The 19,435-nt window shown below is 38.3% G+C and overlaps 1 protein-coding gene across 1 annotated transcript in view; it reads left to right on the top strand.

Annotated features, from left to right (window-relative positions):
* Positions 1–19,435, top strand: part of adamtsl3 (ADAMTS like 3) — a 164,192-nt gene that overhangs the window by 114,725 nt on the left and 30,032 nt on the right. The window contains exons 9-17 of the mRNA XM_088640746.1: positions 1,711–1,868; positions 3,081–3,192; positions 3,378–3,516; positions 4,354–4,404; positions 8,294–8,498; positions 9,176–9,323; positions 10,841–10,925; positions 14,796–15,079; positions 15,579–15,708. Of these exons, the coding sequence (XP_088496872.1) occupies positions 1,711–1,868; positions 3,081–3,192; positions 3,378–3,516; positions 4,354–4,404; positions 8,294–8,498; positions 9,176–9,323; positions 10,841–10,925; positions 14,796–15,079; positions 15,579–15,708 (1,312 nt within the window). The remainder of the gene's footprint in view (positions 1–1,710; positions 1,869–3,080; positions 3,193–3,377; positions 3,517–4,353; positions 4,405–8,293; positions 8,499–9,175; positions 9,324–10,840; positions 10,926–14,795; positions 15,080–15,578; positions 15,709–19,435) is intronic.

The raw sequence follows: 19,435 nt of genomic DNA, 5'->3' as shown, positions 1-19,435 counted from the left end.
TGTAGTCTTGGAATGTAGCTAAAGAGCGATACGATCTTACAGGCTTACAACTGATGTTAGTAAGCTGTCCACTGGAGATTTCAACAATTTGTTCTCCCACAAGAATACTTTCTTTTCAGACCTACACTCCTCTACCAGTATTGTATGAAACAATTTTTCAATTGTTGGTGGCAAACAACACAACACAGAGTTCCAGGCTTTTTGGCTATTTGATATTTCAAATACTGGATTTGAAAGTGAGGTTGAAATTGCTTTAACAGCTCGCTCCTAAAATGCCAAGAGACTAATAACAAGGATGGATAAACATAGAGAAGTTTAAAGGGGAAAAGAGCTAAAACAGTTCAAGTGAAAGTTTAAAAACTTGACACGTGAGAGTCTAGTTCATAAAATGAAGCTGAAACAAAATGTTATCTGAAGCTCATGTATAATCTTGTTTCCTTCATAAAGGAAATTTTAATTATGTGTGATTATTTTATATGATATGACAATTATTTATCAATATTGTTTCAATTTCTGAAAACTCTGAATTTGTTCTCAACATTCCAAATAATGTTGAAAAGAGATCACACTTCAATATTTGGAAAAGAATGAGACAAATGCTATTTTGAGTTGTTTGTTCATCGAAAACATTTTTTTAGGAATGTTCTACCTCGTGAAAACTGTGAGGATGATATATTTTGATAAATGAAAAACTGAAAACTTTTTATTCAGTAATTTGTTAATATCCAAGTCTAAAAAATACTATAGTAGTTACATTTGGGGTTTCTTTTTCCCCTCAAACACTTTTAGCAGTTCAGCAGGATCACAGTTGCTCAAAGGGTGGCACACTGTTGCAGTGGTTAGTATTGCCAACTGGGTTCAGTTCCTGGAGTGCTATCTGCATGGGGTTTGTATGTTGTGTCTGTGTGCGTCCTGTGATAGTGTCCCATGTATCCTGCTTTGCGCCATTGCTTGCTGGGATAGGCTCTGGTGTCACATACAGTACAACTCAGTACTAGATAAAGTCATAAATACTTTGATAAAATCAAAATACTTTGATTACTTGTTAAAGTAATTGCTCAACTTGCACAACAAAAAATAGGGTTAATGGATTTATGTACCTGTTCCCAGCAGATCATATTGAAAGTTCTGTAACCTCAATTCCTGCCAATTACCAGCTCCAGCTTCATGTAGACCATTATTCCACAGTATTTATAACACTCCATCCCTATTGCGAATTTACTACTTCTTTAATTTATCTTAGGGGACCTGAATTCAAGTTCAAGTTACCAGTGGTTGTCCCTTCAATAATAGCCAAACTTTCATTCACATTTCATTATTGGAGTTGAATTGGCTTTTCTGGTCCTGTATTTGTAATAGACACTGTACAAACCTACATGCGAGCAGGTAGGCAAGAGAGATATATATTAAAGTATATGAAATTATTAAATAAGTATATTTAATATTTAATTATACACAGGTGGGATTCACAATCTGTCCAATCATGTTGCCAGGGGAATGGGCTGATTAGCAGATTGACTGCCAGCCATGGTGTTATGGGTGCATGAATCAGCTCTTCTCCTAGAGTGGGTGTCACAGTATGTTGATGGAAAGAATTTGGTCATTTCACCCTGAGTTGCATGTAGTGACATTCTTGTCTGTGTATAACCTTGTTTTGGAGTAGTCCCGAGTTGTATTATGGTACCACATCAAGTTAGTGTTTCCTTTCAGTCATTGAGTCTCAGACACTTCAGGGAAGAAAGGAGGAGCACAACTTCACCACTTCAGGAACATACGTCATAGAGAACACAACAGTGGAGGTCCAGAAAAGCCAGGACAGGCATACTGTCAGGGCTCACGGGCCCCTGGGAGCTGACTTTATAATAAAGGTAGGAGCAAGAAGTCTTTTCTTCACTATGATTGCTTATCAACTTATTTTTAGTACTTCCAAAAAATTGTCTGTGTAAAAGGACAACTCGTCTTCCTAATTTTAGTTATGTGTTGTAATATTTGCAAAATCTAACCTTCCAGAAGGCTTCTGCTACCACGGCAGCATTAAACTGCATATGTACAGAATAAACTGACGGACATCTATGTTAAATTGAACCAGCATGCCATGACTGTTCTGATCATCATCATTGTCTGCAAAGCAAGGCTTGACGATATTCCATTGCATGTACTGTGTAAGATGCTGTATTTAATATGGAACAAGTGATGTAATGCCTCTTAAGATTTGGATTCATGCCCACAAAGCAAATTTACTGCACGTTATCCACATTAGGCTTGTTTAGTTTAGAAAATATGTTGCTTTAATCTAATATGTTTCATTAGCTGTTGCATTTTATTATTAGTTTTAAATCATTTCTTTAATCAAGACTCCATAATTTGTGTGATCCAATATCTAATTTGGATGCCATTGTTTTTATAAAAGATAAAATATCTTGGGTTAGGGTGAGAGTTACTAATTTATGTTGCAACAGCTGCTTTATTTTAGATAAACTTTATCTGTGATCTTTATTGTATGCAAGGATAAATAATGTGGTAAAGGGGCCTTGTTAACAAAAATAATTGTGTAATAAATACAAATACTGTAAAATAAATAGAACTGGCAGTTATAAGATTGAACTGTTTTCTAGAAAGAAAATTATCGATAATTTTACTTGATATTTTAGAGGGATTGTTTCAGGGGAAGGTGAACAGACAAAACTAGCGCTGGACTAAATGTACTGTACCGTTACTTGGTGTTACTCATTCCTTTACCTTGGTGTAGGCATAGGTGTGACACAAGAGGGCTAGCTCAAGACTGTTTTAGTGAGCTCACTCCCCACTAATAAGAACAGTGCTTGCACAGGATACTCCCCAGTTGCCTAAAGAGCATCCCAGATCTCTGCCCCAGAGGCACTGCGGGTACAAGGCTCACATGAGCTGTGCAGGTCAGGCATGTGGAGGTGTACCTGAAAGAGCACTTTGAATCACTTCTTAAAATAACCCAGGGTTGTCGCCATGGTTTACAGGTGACATGTAGGATTATTACATGATTAGTAAGGGATTATATGCCCTTGAGTTTTTGTCAATTTAATAAATTCTCTGTTTGGCTGCAGGTGAAGTATGCTGCCCCCCGGGACACACTGGTACAGTTTCTGTTCTATCAGCCTATCAGCTATCAGTGGAGGGAGACGGACTTCTTCCCTTGCACTGTCACTTGTGGAGGAGGTAAGGCTTCCTTTGTGCTGGCCAAACTGCATAACTCTTTTCTGATATTATTTTTAGTTTATTTTTATAAAACAATCCAAAAATAGTCATCAGAAGCCAGAAGACTGCAGAACAACCCTTTCTACCTGCCATCTCTTAAGAACACTGCCACTAACCAAGGCTTGGAATATTTCCATCCGCTGCAGGGTATCAGCTGAATTCGGCAGAGTGCACTGACATTCGCTCAAACCGTGTGCTGCCAGACCACCACTGTCGCATCTACCCTGAGAACAAGAAGCCCAAACCCAAGCTGAAGGAGTGTAATATGGACCCCTGCCCAGCAAGGTTGGTGGTGTTTGTGCAGCTTGATAGCCATTACTTGTGCAAATAATAATGATGACTTTTGACGATAAAGATATGCCAAGTGTATCGAACATTTTAGATGATAGCATTCGTCAGCAAAGGATGAAGATTACAGCATTTGTGAGGCAGGGTCTCAACATCTGTGAATTTAACATGCTTGAAAATGCTTATTTGCAAATCGGTCTGGCCACCTGTGTCTTGGATGATAGGAGAGGAGAGCAGGATGAAACCGAGCTGAAGGTTGTTAACCGCAACTTTCAAATTAGCTGCCTGGAGACAAAGAGACCTGGACGCAGAGGAAGGATTCATAATAAGTGATTATTTTAAGTTTGTGATTACTGTTGTTTCTGTTAGTTGATCAGTGTTGTTTAAATTAACTTAAAGCCAATGCATTTGTATTTTAATTATCGTCTTGTAACCTTACATTCTATATACTGTGGTACATTATCCAATCGTATAGGAGTGGAATTGGTTACGCGCAAATCTGACTATTCGTGATGGTTCTCTGCACTTAACTCTCGCAAATGTTGGGATCCCGATGTACATCACTTCATAACTGAATAATCTATTTTCACACATTGTACTGGAGATCAATTTATCTTTTTCTGTGTATCCTTCCATTCGTCTGTCTGTTCTAATATCTCTTCTTTCAATCACCGTGCTACAAGAAACAGAACTGTCGTACACCTTCTCATTTGTGCAAATAAAATGCAAAAATATATGTGCACACAACAGCAAAATGAGAGCAGAATTCAATAGGATAATATTCTGTACCATTTTTATGGTTTTAAACCGATTTGTTCGATTTTCTCTTTCAAGTGATGGCTTCAAGGAGATCATGCCTTATGACCACTTTCAGCCTCTGCCCCGGTAAGTGGTAGTAATGCCCTGACAGAACTCAGGAAACCAGAGCCGCCTGTATTTCACACCTCTAATGGCCTAAATCATTGAATAAAATAACTATCAAGTATGCACCTGCTTTTAAAATAATTTAAAGTTGTAATAACATGTATTTTTGCAAGTAAACTTTGAGCCCAGAAGAAGAGTCAGCAGAAACCCATTGAAACTTGTATTTGTCACAACTAAATTAAAGTTGTTTCTATTTTAAAATTCCTTTTTAAATAAACATTCCTGTCTATAAAATATAGCATATATTTTATACATTTATATCTTACATAATGAAGAGAGTGTGGTTTTGCATGTACTTAAAGCTACTGTAGACTACCTGCTTCTCAAGGTTTAAGTGCATCTTTACAATGATTTATTATTAAGCAAAGTACACGGTGGATCGTTTAAACTGAGCTGAAATCTTGACCTCTGCCCATGGCAACTTCCTACAGTGCCATATAGGTGATGATTATCGACGCTTCAGTGTTGATTTATTGGTTTTGACACCATCTGTGTACATATTTCAGCTATTGCTAGAGGCCCATTATTCATATTTTAGAGGGTTTGTAGCTGCAGTACACTACTGTACTTAACATGATACACATGATAGCATGATAGCATGATAGCTTGCTTTCCTGTAACTTTCAGTTTGCTTCAGCTTTAAAATACATTTTTACAAAAGGACATACAATTTGTAACTGACATATACTGTCAATGGTCATTAATACACTGTAGTGTAAAATGTCACTTGTGCATGCTGGTAAACAAGACATCATTGTAGTTTTATTCTTCCTTTCCAGTACTTTGTAGTTTGAAGTTTGATTTCTTGTAGCTTGATGTCCTTTTAGGCTGCAATACTTTCTTCATGGGATGTTTAAGTGGGCTCAAACGGTATATTCACAGTAAGGCAGATTTTTGTATTGGAAATAAAATACACTGTTGGTAAAAAAAGATTAGCAGAACTTATTTCCTTTAATAACTACAGTATGTAAACTCTGAAAACCCAGTACTAAAAAATACGTCTTAAACACTATAACATCGGTTGACACAATCACAGTGGCAAATTGTTTTTTTCATACAAAATCACTATTAATCGAATGTTTACCATGTAAAAATCTGAAGAGTTCTCAAACAGAACTGTAGCAGAACTGGAAAGGAACAGTTGACCTCTCTTCAAGAATCATCACAGGGAAATTCAGAAGCATTTCATTAGAGCAAAAGGGGTGAGAATCCAAGGAACATCTACTGGAAAGATTTGAAGCTAAATGCTAGGAGTATTAGAAACAAAATGTTTGCAATAGAAGCAGAAACTGTCCTATTACCAAGATGGTGATGTAATTGGAATTGCAGAAACTTGGCTAATGGTGATGAAGACAGGACAGGAAAGATGATACATCAAGAAGAATATGTAGGCAAAGGCAGTTAATCTAGAGGAATGAAAGGTCCTAGAACCTACAGTATGTAGTCAGACTGATACAAACATTACAAATGCTTCATGTTGGTAATATTCTACAGATAACCAATATTAATATTAATATTAATTCAACATTGTATTGAAATTATGTGCAAGGATGAAATGGTTTCAGCGGGACTTAGACTTTCCTTGCAGAGGGATTGAGAAAAAAACAAAAGAAATGTTGGCAGCTGAAAATGAAATTGTAGGCAGGAGTAATGACTGTTTTCTTGCTCAGAAAATGGAGGTGAAAATACCATTAGGGATCATAGCGTGGCATGCTTGGAGGTACATTTGAAACTGTGCAGATAGAGTTCAAATCGAAAGGTTTAAAATTTAAGGAAATCGGATTATAAAGGAATGAGAGCTACAGAGCGGGCTAGATGGATATCTTTTGGGACGGCCTAAATAGTATATGAAATCCGTGGAGAATGGATGGCAACATTTTAAAGGCATTCAACTTGAAGTAGAGAACAGATTACTTCCAAGAGTAAGTAATTCAAATGTGACTCAAGCAGTGACCCAAATGGTTTTAAAAATCAATTAAGAAAAATAAGGAGGAAGTAAGCACTTCATAAAAACAGCTGCAAGATGGAATGCAGTTAAAGAATTGCAAGCATGGGAAAAAAAACCAAGAGAAAGAATAGAATATTTCAATGGGAGACTGAATTTTTTTTTTCAGTTGTGAGAGCTAAAGAATTGGAGAGCATGAAGTAAAATGTATCAATGGAAAACCCTAGATGATGAAAGGAAAATTACAGATGTATTAAATGAATATTCCACTTACTTTAGGTGTTTGCCAATGAAGAAATCAAAAACATGCCTCAAGATGAGGTACAGTAGGACAAAGTTCTACATTATATAGGACTAGCATAGATGAGGCAGAAGAATTACTGTATGTGTACTAGAAGAACTTAATATTAACATATCTCATGGGCCTGGTGGTTTTTTGTAAATTGTATTGAAGGAAACAAGAGATGCTATACGTAGGTCACTAGTGAAACTTTTCGAACAGTCACTCAAGGCAACATACTACCCATGAACTGGAAAATTGGTAATATGATAAATCAATGAATCATATTTCTATTACATATGGGTTTATGTAATATTAGACCTGATCTAGTGGATTACTTACTGTATATCAGAATAAGATTCTTGGAGATAGTTAACATGGTTTTATAAATGGTAGATCTTAACTAAATTTTTCATGAACAAGCAACAACAGTGAGAGATGCACACAGAGCACATGATATGGTACATTTAGATTTTCAGAATGGTTCTGATGCAGTTTTGCATTAAAAATCGGGCTTCAAGGTGTGCACATTAGGCTTATGGGCTTTCAAAATGTTGTGGTTTTACTTTGAGAGCTGGTTAATGGATAGAAAATAGAAATTATGGCTAAGGGGTGAATTCAATTAGCAGAGTACCACAGGGATTTATATTAGGACCATACCATTGCTTCTCCAAATTTATGTCTATGATCTACATAAATATCTAATATGATATAGAGGTACCAAAGTAGTTTAGCAGACATAGTAGAAGCTCCAAGAATACATTTTAAAAGTTCCAGGACTGAGCAAGAAAACTTGTAATGTTGACAGAAGTGCAGAATATTACATGTAGCTGGCAAAGGAATAAAGTATAGATACGTAAGGGGTAACACTGATCTTGAACAAGTTATTTCTGAAAAAGGTTTGGTATTTATATTGACATGTTATTTACATCGTCTAGACAATTGGGGAAAGCAATAAATATTTAAATCAAGGCGATTATGTGCTGAAAATGTACAGTATGATAGTAAGACCACATTTGGGATATTGTGTAAATTATTGGTCACCATGTAACAAAAAAGATATTGCCGCTGTGGAATCAGTCCAGAGAAGTGCAACTAGATACACTCTGGGGCCTAAGGGAATGTCCTATACTGACAGGCTAAAGGAGCTAAACCGTTTTACTCCTCTCTTTATTACTTTTGTACTTGAAGTTTCCGAGGGGACCTGATACAAATATTCAGAAAATCCTGAAAGGCTTTGACAAAGTCAACACAGCAGACTTCTTTAGAATGAACAGTGAAACACGATCCAGAGGGCACTTGTGGAAACTGCGTTGAATTATATTGTGCAGTTCAAACCACGAACAGGAGGCACTTTATTTACTTCTGAGGGACTAGAGCGTCTGGAACAGCATTTATTTTAAGAAATGGCTGGATGTGATCCTTGGGTCACTTAGCTACTGTCTTCTAAATGCTCTCATTGGGCTCTGTGGCCTCATCTCATTTGTAAACTTACCAAAGGAAAGCTGTTAGGGAGGTGTAGAGTACATCTTTGATGATGAAGCCATACACGCGAGATGTGAAGAGTATTTCGCTCCGAGGTGTGTTTGGAGTGTAAACCTGCCATGCGTTCTCTATTTCCCCAGCTGGGAACACAACCCCTGGACAGCGTGCTCGGTGTCGTGCGGAGGGGGCCACCAGGAGAGGAGCGTGGTGTGTGTGGAGGAATCCATGCACGGCCAGATATCCCAGGTGGAAGAGTGGAAGTGCACGTACTCGCCCAGACCCTCACTGAGGCAGACCTGCAACGTGTTTGACTGCCCCAAGTGGGTGGCTATGGAATGGTCCCAGGTGAGCTAAGATTTCCAGAGAGTTTCTGCTCTTCCTGGGAGGCCTGCTGTCACAAATCCCCCGGACGACTCCGAACGAACCCAGTCAGTGATTAAATAGAAATAAAATAAAATAGGAGTGGGAGTAATGCTGGGCAGGCAAAGAAAAGCAGAAGCTGGATGGACAGAAATATGAATTTTCCACAATGCGGTACTACATTGTATTGTTATTACAAACAGATTTAAATGTATCTAGTGCTCTTGTGTTTTTTTCCCTCATGTAGCAGAGGGAAGTATTAAATTAACTTTAACTTCAAGTCACGTCTGAACAATAGTAATGTCTCCATTGGTCGGAATCCAAGTTGTGAGCACATTTAAATCCATTCTGTATAAACAAAAGGTTTTTGTAGGTTTAAGAGGAAGGACAGTTACTAACTCTGGGTTATATAGCCATGACAAACTGTAACATTTGTTTAGTTTTGACCAAATTCATTGGGCTCTTTCTAGCCATCTACGGTTTTATTATAATTTCTCCCAGTTTAATCTTTATGCCTCCAGGCTTCTTGACACTGTGGGGGTGGGAGTCTGTGAGAGGATGCACTTGAGTCTGTTGATTTATTGTGCATGAGAAATGGAGTCATGTTTATATCCTGAGGGTTGTCAGGGATATGGCATTGTAATTGCTTGTTAATTTTCCAGTGCACTGTTACCTGTGGCCGCGGCTTGCGTTACAGAGTGGTTCTGTGTATTGATCACCGCGGACAGCACACAGGAGGCTGTAACCCACAGCTCAAGCCCCATATCAAAGAAGACTGTGTGGTTCCTATCGCATGCTACAAACCCAGAGGTATGCTTTATAGTCAGCAGCGGCCACTGGTCTTAATTGCGCAAAGCGATCATATTATATTAAAAAAGACTGCATTCTATATTGCCTGAGTGACTGAAATGCTAGACCTGTCATTAAGTGGTCTTTTGTGCTCCATCTGGGAACTCTGTACCCTCAGTGCATTTGAAGAGGATTGACACTTTTCTGGGTAGAAGGCTACAGTATAAGCACATGCCTCATCTGCAAAGAAGAAAGAGGTATCAGAAGGCTGGAGAGGCTAATTCACATCTGAATATAAAAATATTAGAAATTTAAAGTCACATGGACAGGTTATCATCTGTTTCCAATTCATGCAACAGTTACTGTACAATTCAGGCATCTTTTCATTCGCTCACCTTGACTTTAGATGCCTATAGGGTTTACTCTAAAAGTATGGATGACAGGCGATGCTAAGCAAGAGCCTGGCTCCCCAGACAACCGAGTGATGAGTCAAGTCTGAGAAACGCCAGAGCAAGAACAGCTCTTAAGGATGACAACAGTGGGTTATATGCACTCCGCCAGTTAAACGCAATCCTTCCTGAGCCTGATAGATTGTAATGTGGAAACTATCTAAAATTGCAGCCTGAAAAAAATCCAGGAGAGCACTAGAGTACAGTTATGGCTACCGAGAATAAATGCAATAGCTTTCTGTGATTTTTGTTTCTGAAAGTGTTTTGCATGCTTATGCAAAACAAGTTGTTGCAAATGGTAAAAATCAGGCATGCAGTAATTTGTAGAGTTTGGGGGAAAAAAGAGGATGCCTTGCTTATCTGTAGCAGCCATTTTATTGATGTAACCCAAAATAATTTGTTGGCCTATCAATGTTGGTGGCTTACTCAGACCAGTAGGCTTTGCTGGGGTTTTAGAGCAGTTTTCTACTTTAGCCTCTGCCTATACCTCTTGCCAGCTAGCAAGATGAATTGCAGAGCAAAGGAACACTGAAGTACAGCCAGATTGCACAATGTGCACAGACATCAGAGAAAATATTGCTACTTCAGTGCCACTGACCGCTGTCTTGGGCCTCATAATGTGATTAATAATCCTGGGTGTTTTTTTACTGAAAGAACAAAAATCTTTTCAAAATATTATTTTCGGTTCAGTAACATAAGTAAGAACCAGCTTGTTTAATGTGTGGGGGAGCTCCTTGATGAATAAGATGTCCAGCTACCACAGAGAGGAGAGTCTGGTCTCTGGCTTCTGATTAGCAGTGAAGTAGGCTGTGATTTATATCCCTGCCAGTGGCTTACCATTTCTCCCTACCATTTCGTCTCTCTCTTGTAGAGACAAGGAAGGGAGTTTTCTGAGAAGAATCACAATTAACATACAATATTTATTCTTTGACATGGATGTCATTAATCCGTTGGTGATCCCAGGTGAAAGGGTTAACTGTTTAATGGCACTGGGATGAACAAGCAGGAGCCAGTTAGGCTTCATAAGTGTTCCATCCCTGCATGACTCTGAGGGCTCAGATGAATGATTTATGCATTACACTCTTCCAGAAAAACTTCCTGTGGAAGCTAAACTGCCCTGGTTTAAACAAGCACAGGAACTGGAAGGACCCAGAGCTGCTTCAGAGGAGCCAACGTGAGTTCATATCCATTAATTTTCATCTGCTCCTTAAAGCAGCTTTTTTCTCATAACCAAGAAAAGCACCTCCTGCTTTCACCATCAGTAGAGATTGCTCCAGAGGTGTGTGAAAGAGAGAGCTTCATTGGAGACGTAGAAGTGGCCCGTGTGTTTTCTTTTGTATTCATATATCAACTTATCCCTTGTATTTGTGGATCCATTATAGTAAACCCGACACTCATTAAAAGCCACAGAATATCCTGAGGGTGTTTCGTCTATCCTTCTACATAGAAACAAGTAACATATCTGATCTTTCGAAGAGCAATATCGCATTTTCTGCTGAGTGAAGAGGTTTGCATTTCATTTTATTGCTTCAGTCTTAAGGAACGCACTTGGATTTTCTTTACATCCCATTTTGTTCTATTAATAGAACTATCTTTTTTATGGTCTGAAATGATATTTTCATTAATGGTGGCCAAGGGATTGAAAGCAGCTCTGTTTTCAAACCCACAAAACGCATTCATGCCAGAATACTTCTGAATGATAAATACTCATGCCTTTGTGGTCTACCAAAGACAGATATCTTAGAAGCTCATAAAAAATAAGTGTTACAGGAATGCGGGGTAAGTGTATTTAAATGTTCACATAGGGAAAACATGGAGCTTTCGCAGCTTGACTATTTTATACTTAACTATGACATTAAGTATGGTGTCATGATGATTAGTGCTACTGCCTCACAGCTCTTGGTCCCTGGGTTCTGGACTGGGGAACCTTTTGTGTATCCAGATGTGCACCCTATGATCCCAAGAGACAGTAATCTGGGATCTGGACTCATAACTGGAAGTTTGTGGGGTTCAGATCCCAGGTGGGGCACTGCTGTTGTACATTTAAACAATAAGCTTCACTCAGATTGCTTTAGTATAAAGTTAGCTGCTTTTGAAAACAGTGTCAGAAAATAAATAAAATTGGGTTCAGGTGTTCTATCTGTTTGGAGTTTGAATGTTCCCCTTGTGTATGTGTGAGTTTCTTCCAGGTGCTTTAGTTTCTTCCCACAGTGCAGAGATACAGTATAACGGTTGATTGCTTGACTTGGGTTATTCTCTGATGTGAGTTTGTGTTTGAACTGGTGTTCCATCTAGGGTGTGCACGGTTATGAAATGGATGGATATAAATAAAATGCAGGCTCTGGGTTGCCTGGATTAAGCAGCCTTTGGATGAATGGATGTAATAATGAAGGTAGAGGGACTGTCAGTTTACATTTACGGTTGTCCTGAGAAATTGTCTTAAATTATGGTCTCTTTTACTAAGTCTTTTTTTCAGTAATAGTACTCATTTGATTGATTCTAATAAAATAAGGTGAAATTAATATAAAGTGATATTTTCATATGAAAGAAATCTATCACTGTGCACTGACCCTTTTGATGCAGAGGGCATTTTTGCAAATGTACTCACTTTAGTTCCATACAGCAGTTCGTGCTTTCTGTTATTCCATTCAGATTTTTGCGCAGTTATGTCAGACTAATTTAATAATTCTGGTGGACAATTTCATAGTAATTTTTATAAATCAAGTCTCACGCTACCGTGGTCAGTTCTGAGAACAGGACAGCTTTGACATCTCTTCCAATTCACTCTCTAAGTGCCTTTCAATCATTATGCAGCCATTCCTTGTAGGAAAGGTGTCTGGTTTTTCACCAAGTGCGCTGAACTGCCAGCAAAAGTGGGCATAACAAGAGGAGGCAGCTTGGTTCTGAAACTGACATGCCTCTTCTCCATTTCAGAATGTCCTCTTCAAGTAAAGAATGAAGCACTGTACTCTGCTCATTATTAAAACCCAAACCCTGCTCAGACTCAACACTTCTTTAATTCTGGGTCCTTTAGATCCTGTAGCCACTTCCAAAGGCTTCACCCCTCAGTTTGTGCCATTTAGTTTACAGCTTTTGTTGATTGAATGAATTTGCTTTTGAAGATTGAATGAATCGTTAAAATAATGGAACAAATCACTAATATTTTCTGTGGTAACAAGTCACTGAGTGCACAATGTCTGTGGCTTCACTGAATTACTTAGACCTATTATTTATGCTGTTTTTATACATATTTACCAATGTTATGTGAGAGTACATTAAAGATCTTGACCTCCATTATTTTTAATGGTGTTTTTGTCAGTCACATGAAGCACTTTGATTCTGATATCATGACGCCTCTTCATATCACTGCCTCATTAGTCAAACCCTGACATGTTGTGTCTGGGGGGAATTATGGGTCTCATGAAACTAAATCTCACAAGTGTAGGGATTATTTATAATAATCTGTACTGTAAAGTGCATGTTTACTTGTAGGGATATGTAGTTGGAGAGATTTAAATGCTTTGAAAGACATGGTACTCTTATGTTTGTAAAACAAATAAATGGGCTGTTTAATAGTTTCCTTTAATGCGCTGCAATTGGTACATTATACTGCAATTGTTAATAGCAGGAAAGGTTTATGGAGGTGCAGTGCACATTCACAGGAGCGAAGGGTGTATAGTGCATTACATTGCTTATAATTCATGATATTGATGTTGCTTGCCTGCTTGACCAGAAACAAGGATTTTCATACAGCATACTGTATGACTTGGTATATTTAGATTATGTCTAGAATACCTCTGATATGGACCTTCATAAGAGGCATACATTTCAAATTAAGAGCTATAGGAAACCAAGATTATGTAGCACATGAATGAGAAGAATGTTTAACAAAGAGAAAACAATATGATGGTGTAAATGTTGGTGTGCCACAGGGATCTGTTTTAGGTTAGTTGCAAATTCTTAGCTTCTTACAGTATATGGTTAGAAAGCTAGTTGAAGTTGGATAATACAAAACATTAAAAATGTACAAAATGTACAAACTGAGACAAGGGAAATAAAGAAATAGACACAATATTGGAGACTACACAGACACTTGCCAAAGGAAAAGTGCAAAGTGATTTATTGTAGGCAAGGAACATACATTGTATGCTTTGCATGGGCGCTTCTGTGCTGCAGGAAGATAAATATGGAAGGGATCTTGTTGTTTGTGTAGATTCTACCATGTCCTCATGTGCCAAAGCACACAAAATGCTAAATGCTAAATTCACAAACAATATTATAACAATGCACAGGAGAGATCTCACTTAGAATATTGGGTTCCGTTTTTGATCACCACAGCATCGTTGTTGTCATTTTCATTATTAGGTGAATACTGAATCGTGCCAAGAGTATGAGTGATTCGCTCAACTAAAATTCATATTATCATCACTTTTTTTTGCAGAACGAAGCCAAATGCTGAATGTTGTATTTGTTCCGATCAATATATGCTACAGTCATTATGCTGCAGATTGTACAAGACTTAATAACAATAGTTTTAACAAAAACATAGGTTTTAGTTCCAGGTTTTAGTGAGCTCTCCATTAACAGAGCCAATTTTCCAAACAAACCTTGACATCATTTCTTGAAAAGCTATAAACAAGCAGGAATAAATTCCTGACATAAAACATAAAATCCAACCATCTGTTAATCATTATTACTGCTTACGATTTCCTTTATCTGGAGCATTTTATTTTTTTATTCAAACAGGCATCCTAAGTTTACAATTTAATAAGCTAATAAATTGCTCAGGAGGTGTGCAAAAATATAATAAAGTTTGACGCATCTTTACTGGATTCTCACATCACATCTGCATCCAGAGCACACACTCACCCAATGTACTTGTCAAGTGTGGACTCCCTTTTCAGGGCTTCCAGTTGGATATAGAAGTATACAGTTTGGTGCTATCATGGCAATGGGAAGTCCTTCATTGCTGAACTGTTGGTCTGGCCTTCGCAGCAGCTGCAGGAGAATGATGTCAGCCCAGCGCCATGTTCTTCCTGTGCAGGTTCATACCCGGAGAGTGGTCTCCCTGCAGCTCCACCTGCGGCCATGGCCTCCAGACCCGGACAGTCAAGTGCCGAGTGCTGCTGTCTTTCTCGCAGACAGAGGTTGACCTGCCCGACGAGGAATGTGAGGAGGACAGGCCCGTGTCCGAGAGGGGCTGTAACCTGGGACCCTGCAGTGGGGATCGCACTGTGTTTGAGCCCACGTTCCCCCACTATGACAGTGAGCAGCTGTACGACTGGGAGTATGATGGCTTCACGGCTTGCTCTGCCTCCTGTGCAAAGGGTAATCTGCTTTTACAGGAATCTGATAAGGACAAAGAAGAACAAGCTCATCATGCATTGTGTCTGCAGCTGCTTGAAGACAGTGCTAGCTTTAGCCTTACCTTTTAATTGCAGCAGGAAGAGAAAGGGAGAATTTCACAACACAGTCTTTGTTTTGAGAAGCAGGAGTTGCAGTTTTAATATTTTTTTCACTCTGCTCTAGTATATTTGTTTCCTGTTGAAGTTTGTGTTTTGGGCAAGCAGATCTTTCAGGTGGCAAAATACATGAATTTAAGTTAAAAACCTGTTTCAGTTGCTGTGACCTTGTATAAACATGGACTGTTTTAGCTTGCCCAGTACTGCTGAATAAGAATCTGTAAAATTACTTTCTCGAAGCAACAAGCATCTAAGCAGCCCTTAGCTCGGGGATTTTAAGGTCTTAAATATCAGGTCTGCAGCATGTCATCTGTTTTTGTAATCCTTGTTCTGTTTCCATGTTTCCACCTTTTCTTTATTGACAGGAAACCAAGAGGCTGTTGTAGTGTGTCTTAACAAGCAGAGAGGAGAGGTGGCAGCTGATCACCTCTGTGACGACTCCAGCCGTCCTCCTCTAATGGTCAGACTCTGCAACCTCGGACCGTGCCCCCCCAGGTAAAAACAAACCGTTTAACCATCAAGCAAGCTTTTCATCCCAAGAGATAAAGTCGCATGTCCTAATAGTCTGGTCTAAACACATATCAACCACTTAAATTGACTTCCATCTTACTTCACATAAAAATACAATATATCCAGCCAGGATCTATAAACAATGCTAGTGCTATGTGCAAACCTATAGCTGCTATTATATAATTATATAATTATATATTATTTATAACTATAACTATAATTCATGTAGATTTATAATTCTCTATTGTATATTTGGAGCATAATAACCTAATATCTTCTGTGCAGTATACTGTATAACATAAAACCTATTTTTTATTTCTGTAATCCATAATAGTACTTAGCACATACTGTATACTTAATTTACCTATGTCTAGTTTTAAGACACATATGTATTACTTTAAAAACTGAATGCAAAAAGAAGATTCAGAATCAGACAGCTATAACATGCTACAGTATATCTTTGTAAAAAGGAGATTGCTAGGGTCGTAGTAATAATGCACAGAGATAGCAGCTCGTTTACAGATTTTCCACCAACCCAAATACTCTGTGTCACTTTCCAAAATAAGCATAAACACTCTCTGTGCCCTGTGCTGTGTTTTTGTTTAATTATGGGGATTATTAGATGAGGAAGGAAAGATTACCAAGAACTTTAAAACTGCTTTGAAAGGTAACAAGGTTCATTGTTGACTCAGTGAGTCTCTCTTTAATGCAATATAAATTGAAAAGAAAAAAAAGGGCTGAAACATCAAACAAACACATACTGTAAACCAAAAGCCAATAATGTTAAGATAAAATCAGCCAGCAAGCCTAAAGTACCATAACAGAGTATAGAATTAGTGAAAGTAATTTGTAACATACACTAGGAACAGGTGTTTCTAATAGTGCATGCCAGCTTTCAAACCTTTGTAGCTCAATATGTAGGCATTTCATGTTTTAGAAATATATACATTTTCAGAAATGTTTCCATGTGTACAAAATATTATAGTTAAAAACTCTATTCCAGATTCAACGATTTATTTGTATTCCTTAGGTAACATGCTAAAGTAAAAATGGACCAATTATTCTTGAGAATTAGTTAATGGTTGAAACATTGTTTCTTCTCAAATGTGGACTGCCTACCCTATTGCAGTAGGAAAGAAACAGTGAATTCGTAAACTATTGCAGTGGCCACATCGTAGTCCATAGCCTTTTCGACTGAAAGGCACACAGAGTAAAATACTCTTTTTCCTAGCTGTTGATCTCAATAAATCAAGCACTTAAAGAAATTCCCATGTTTCTGAATGGTGTGTTAATAATTTTCAGTGATAAAAAAGGATTTATATGACCCCCCTGAAACCCTGTGTTCCTCTCTGCACAGTCTTAAACAGCTCGGTGATGAGAGCGCACTTGGGAAGTAACTTCACTCATACAGTGTACTGTAAGGTATCTGTTTTAGCTGTCGCCTCATTTACACAGCAGCAAGACCGTACAGTAAGGAAATGGGAGAAAGGACGTGAGAGGAGGCCGTTCTGCTCACGCAGTCCATTTGATAAGCTAGTAGTTAAGGATGGCAATTGGCTTCGATAACATGGCGGAAAAAGAAATCCTCTTCTGTCCTCACTTTTAAATAGAAGTCTCTTCACCTTTTATTCTTCACCTCTTTGTGAATTAATTTTATCAAACACCAGTGATCAGATACATTAGTACAGGTCCTTTACATGCATTACTAAGTTCAGAAAAGAGCGCAGATTTTCTCTACAGAGTAGTTCCTCGGCTTGCTTTTCAGCCACATCTATTTTTTTACTCTACTGTACTTATCATCTTTACAGCCCTGTTAGAAGAACAGTTCATGTGATACTGTTGTACATTACTGTTAAATTCAGGCAGATATGTCTTGCAGTAAAATACAACCCTATAGTTGCAAAACACTGGATGTTAGGATGGTTCTCAGAATCTTCCGTTAACCCAGAGTAGACTTCTGCTCTGTAAGACTCCCACTTTTGGGTTGCAAGATGGTGCAGTGGTTAGCATGGCTGCCTTGAGCGATGGTGCCCTGTGCTGTATGTGCCATGTTTATGTGAGTTTCCTCTAGATGCTCTGGTTTCCTCCCACAGTCTAAAGACATACTGGTAGGTTAATAAGCTTCAGACAAAATTGGCCCTGATGTGAGTGTGTACATGTCTACCTGCCCTGTGATGGACCGGCGTCCTGTCCAGGGTGTATCCTGCCTTGTACCAGCTGCTTGCCAGGAGAGGCTCTGGCTCTCCAGTAACTTGGACAAAGTGCTTGAAAAAATAGTGGTGAAAAAATGTTGAAAAAATAAACTTCGACAACAAAAGAAACTGTCATTTTGCTCTTTAGCTTGTTACTCCATTACATCAATGCCAGCAAATGCATTGGACTTCAAAATACGACCCATATCAGTCAATTGTTTTTATTTTAGCCAAATAGGCTATATTGTTAGACCTGTTACTATTAGTGATGCGATTGGAAAAGCCAAGACTATAGAAGGTCAATGTGGATCTTTTTGAGGGGTTGTCAAGTGCATTGTTTAAAACTAACCAACCATAAAGTACTTTCCTCATTCCATTCCACAATATTTCAGCTGTGAAGCCATGAAGTAATATAAGGTCAGAAATTTGGAATCAACCATTTAATAAAGACAACCAAAGGCATAAATCAGAAGAAAATAATTCCTGTCGAATAAGAATATGATGCTGTCTCCACTGTAATTCTGTACCACTGTTGTGTGCTTTGGTGGCTCTGTGGCCATTTTATGATCTAATGTGGTAAACAAACTCAAAATGTATCAACTCCCATTTCTTTTCCACAGTTGGAGTATTGGGTTTCGAATGTGGAACTCCAGAATCATTGTTACAATCCTTACATGCATTTAAAGCCTTGTAAAAAGAATTATGATTAATACTGGTCTTTATTCATTCTGACTTTATTAGCTCTTTCCATTTTTTTATTCAGCCAAGAAATTAAAAGTCTACAAAGTATACATGAAAAATGTAAATGTGAGCATGTGGAAATCCTCTTGTAGTCAGTATACAGTATTTTATAACCCCGCAGTCTCCTGCTCTTTCTTTAGTACTACAGACTGAAGCAACTGCTTAGTAGGTTTGTTGGTAGCTTAGTGTTAGAGTATTTTCCAGTTAAGTTCCTTCACAAATGGATGGATGACCGAATTCCCACTTTTTTGCTCTTCATTGAGTGTGCTAGGAGATAACGGAAGTGTGGAGTCATCACAATAGAGAACACGTGCCTCGGTTTTACCTTTTACCAATAAAATGTATCTTTTTTTTTCAAAAGTCTCCTGCATAGTTAAAACTCTACATCGTTCTGTCAACAGCAATAGGGAATACTGGATTGCTTTCTCAAGGGTTGATGAGATGGAAAACTTGGCTTCATGTTACCAATGGAAGTATTAACCAGCTGGGGTTGAGCCCCAGAATTTTCCACCTTCAATAGGTCACACTTTGTGCTTCCAAGCAGGGTGTGGAGACATTGCTTATGTATGGCTCTTTTCAGATCAATAGCTCTGCTTGCACAATGTGCAAAGGGAAGTGTTCTAAAATTTCAGTACTGAAATTGACTTTGGGGATAAATGTAATGTTGCACTTTTACTATAGTTTGTACTGCGGAATGCAGTGGTCAGGGGATGTTGCTCTAATCTGTCCCAGACACATTGAATGCCTATGGGACTTGTACTACCCTCCTAGTGGAATAT

Source organism: Lepisosteus platostomus, chromosome 7 (genome assembly GCF_059453375.1).
Source record: "Lepisosteus platostomus isolate fLepPlt1 chromosome 7, fLepPlt1.hap1, whole genome shotgun sequence".
Classification (NCBI taxonomy): domain Eukaryota; kingdom Metazoa; phylum Chordata; class Actinopteri; order Semionotiformes; family Lepisosteidae; genus Lepisosteus; species Lepisosteus platostomus.
This window is presented reverse-complemented; position numbering and strand designations above follow the sequence as displayed.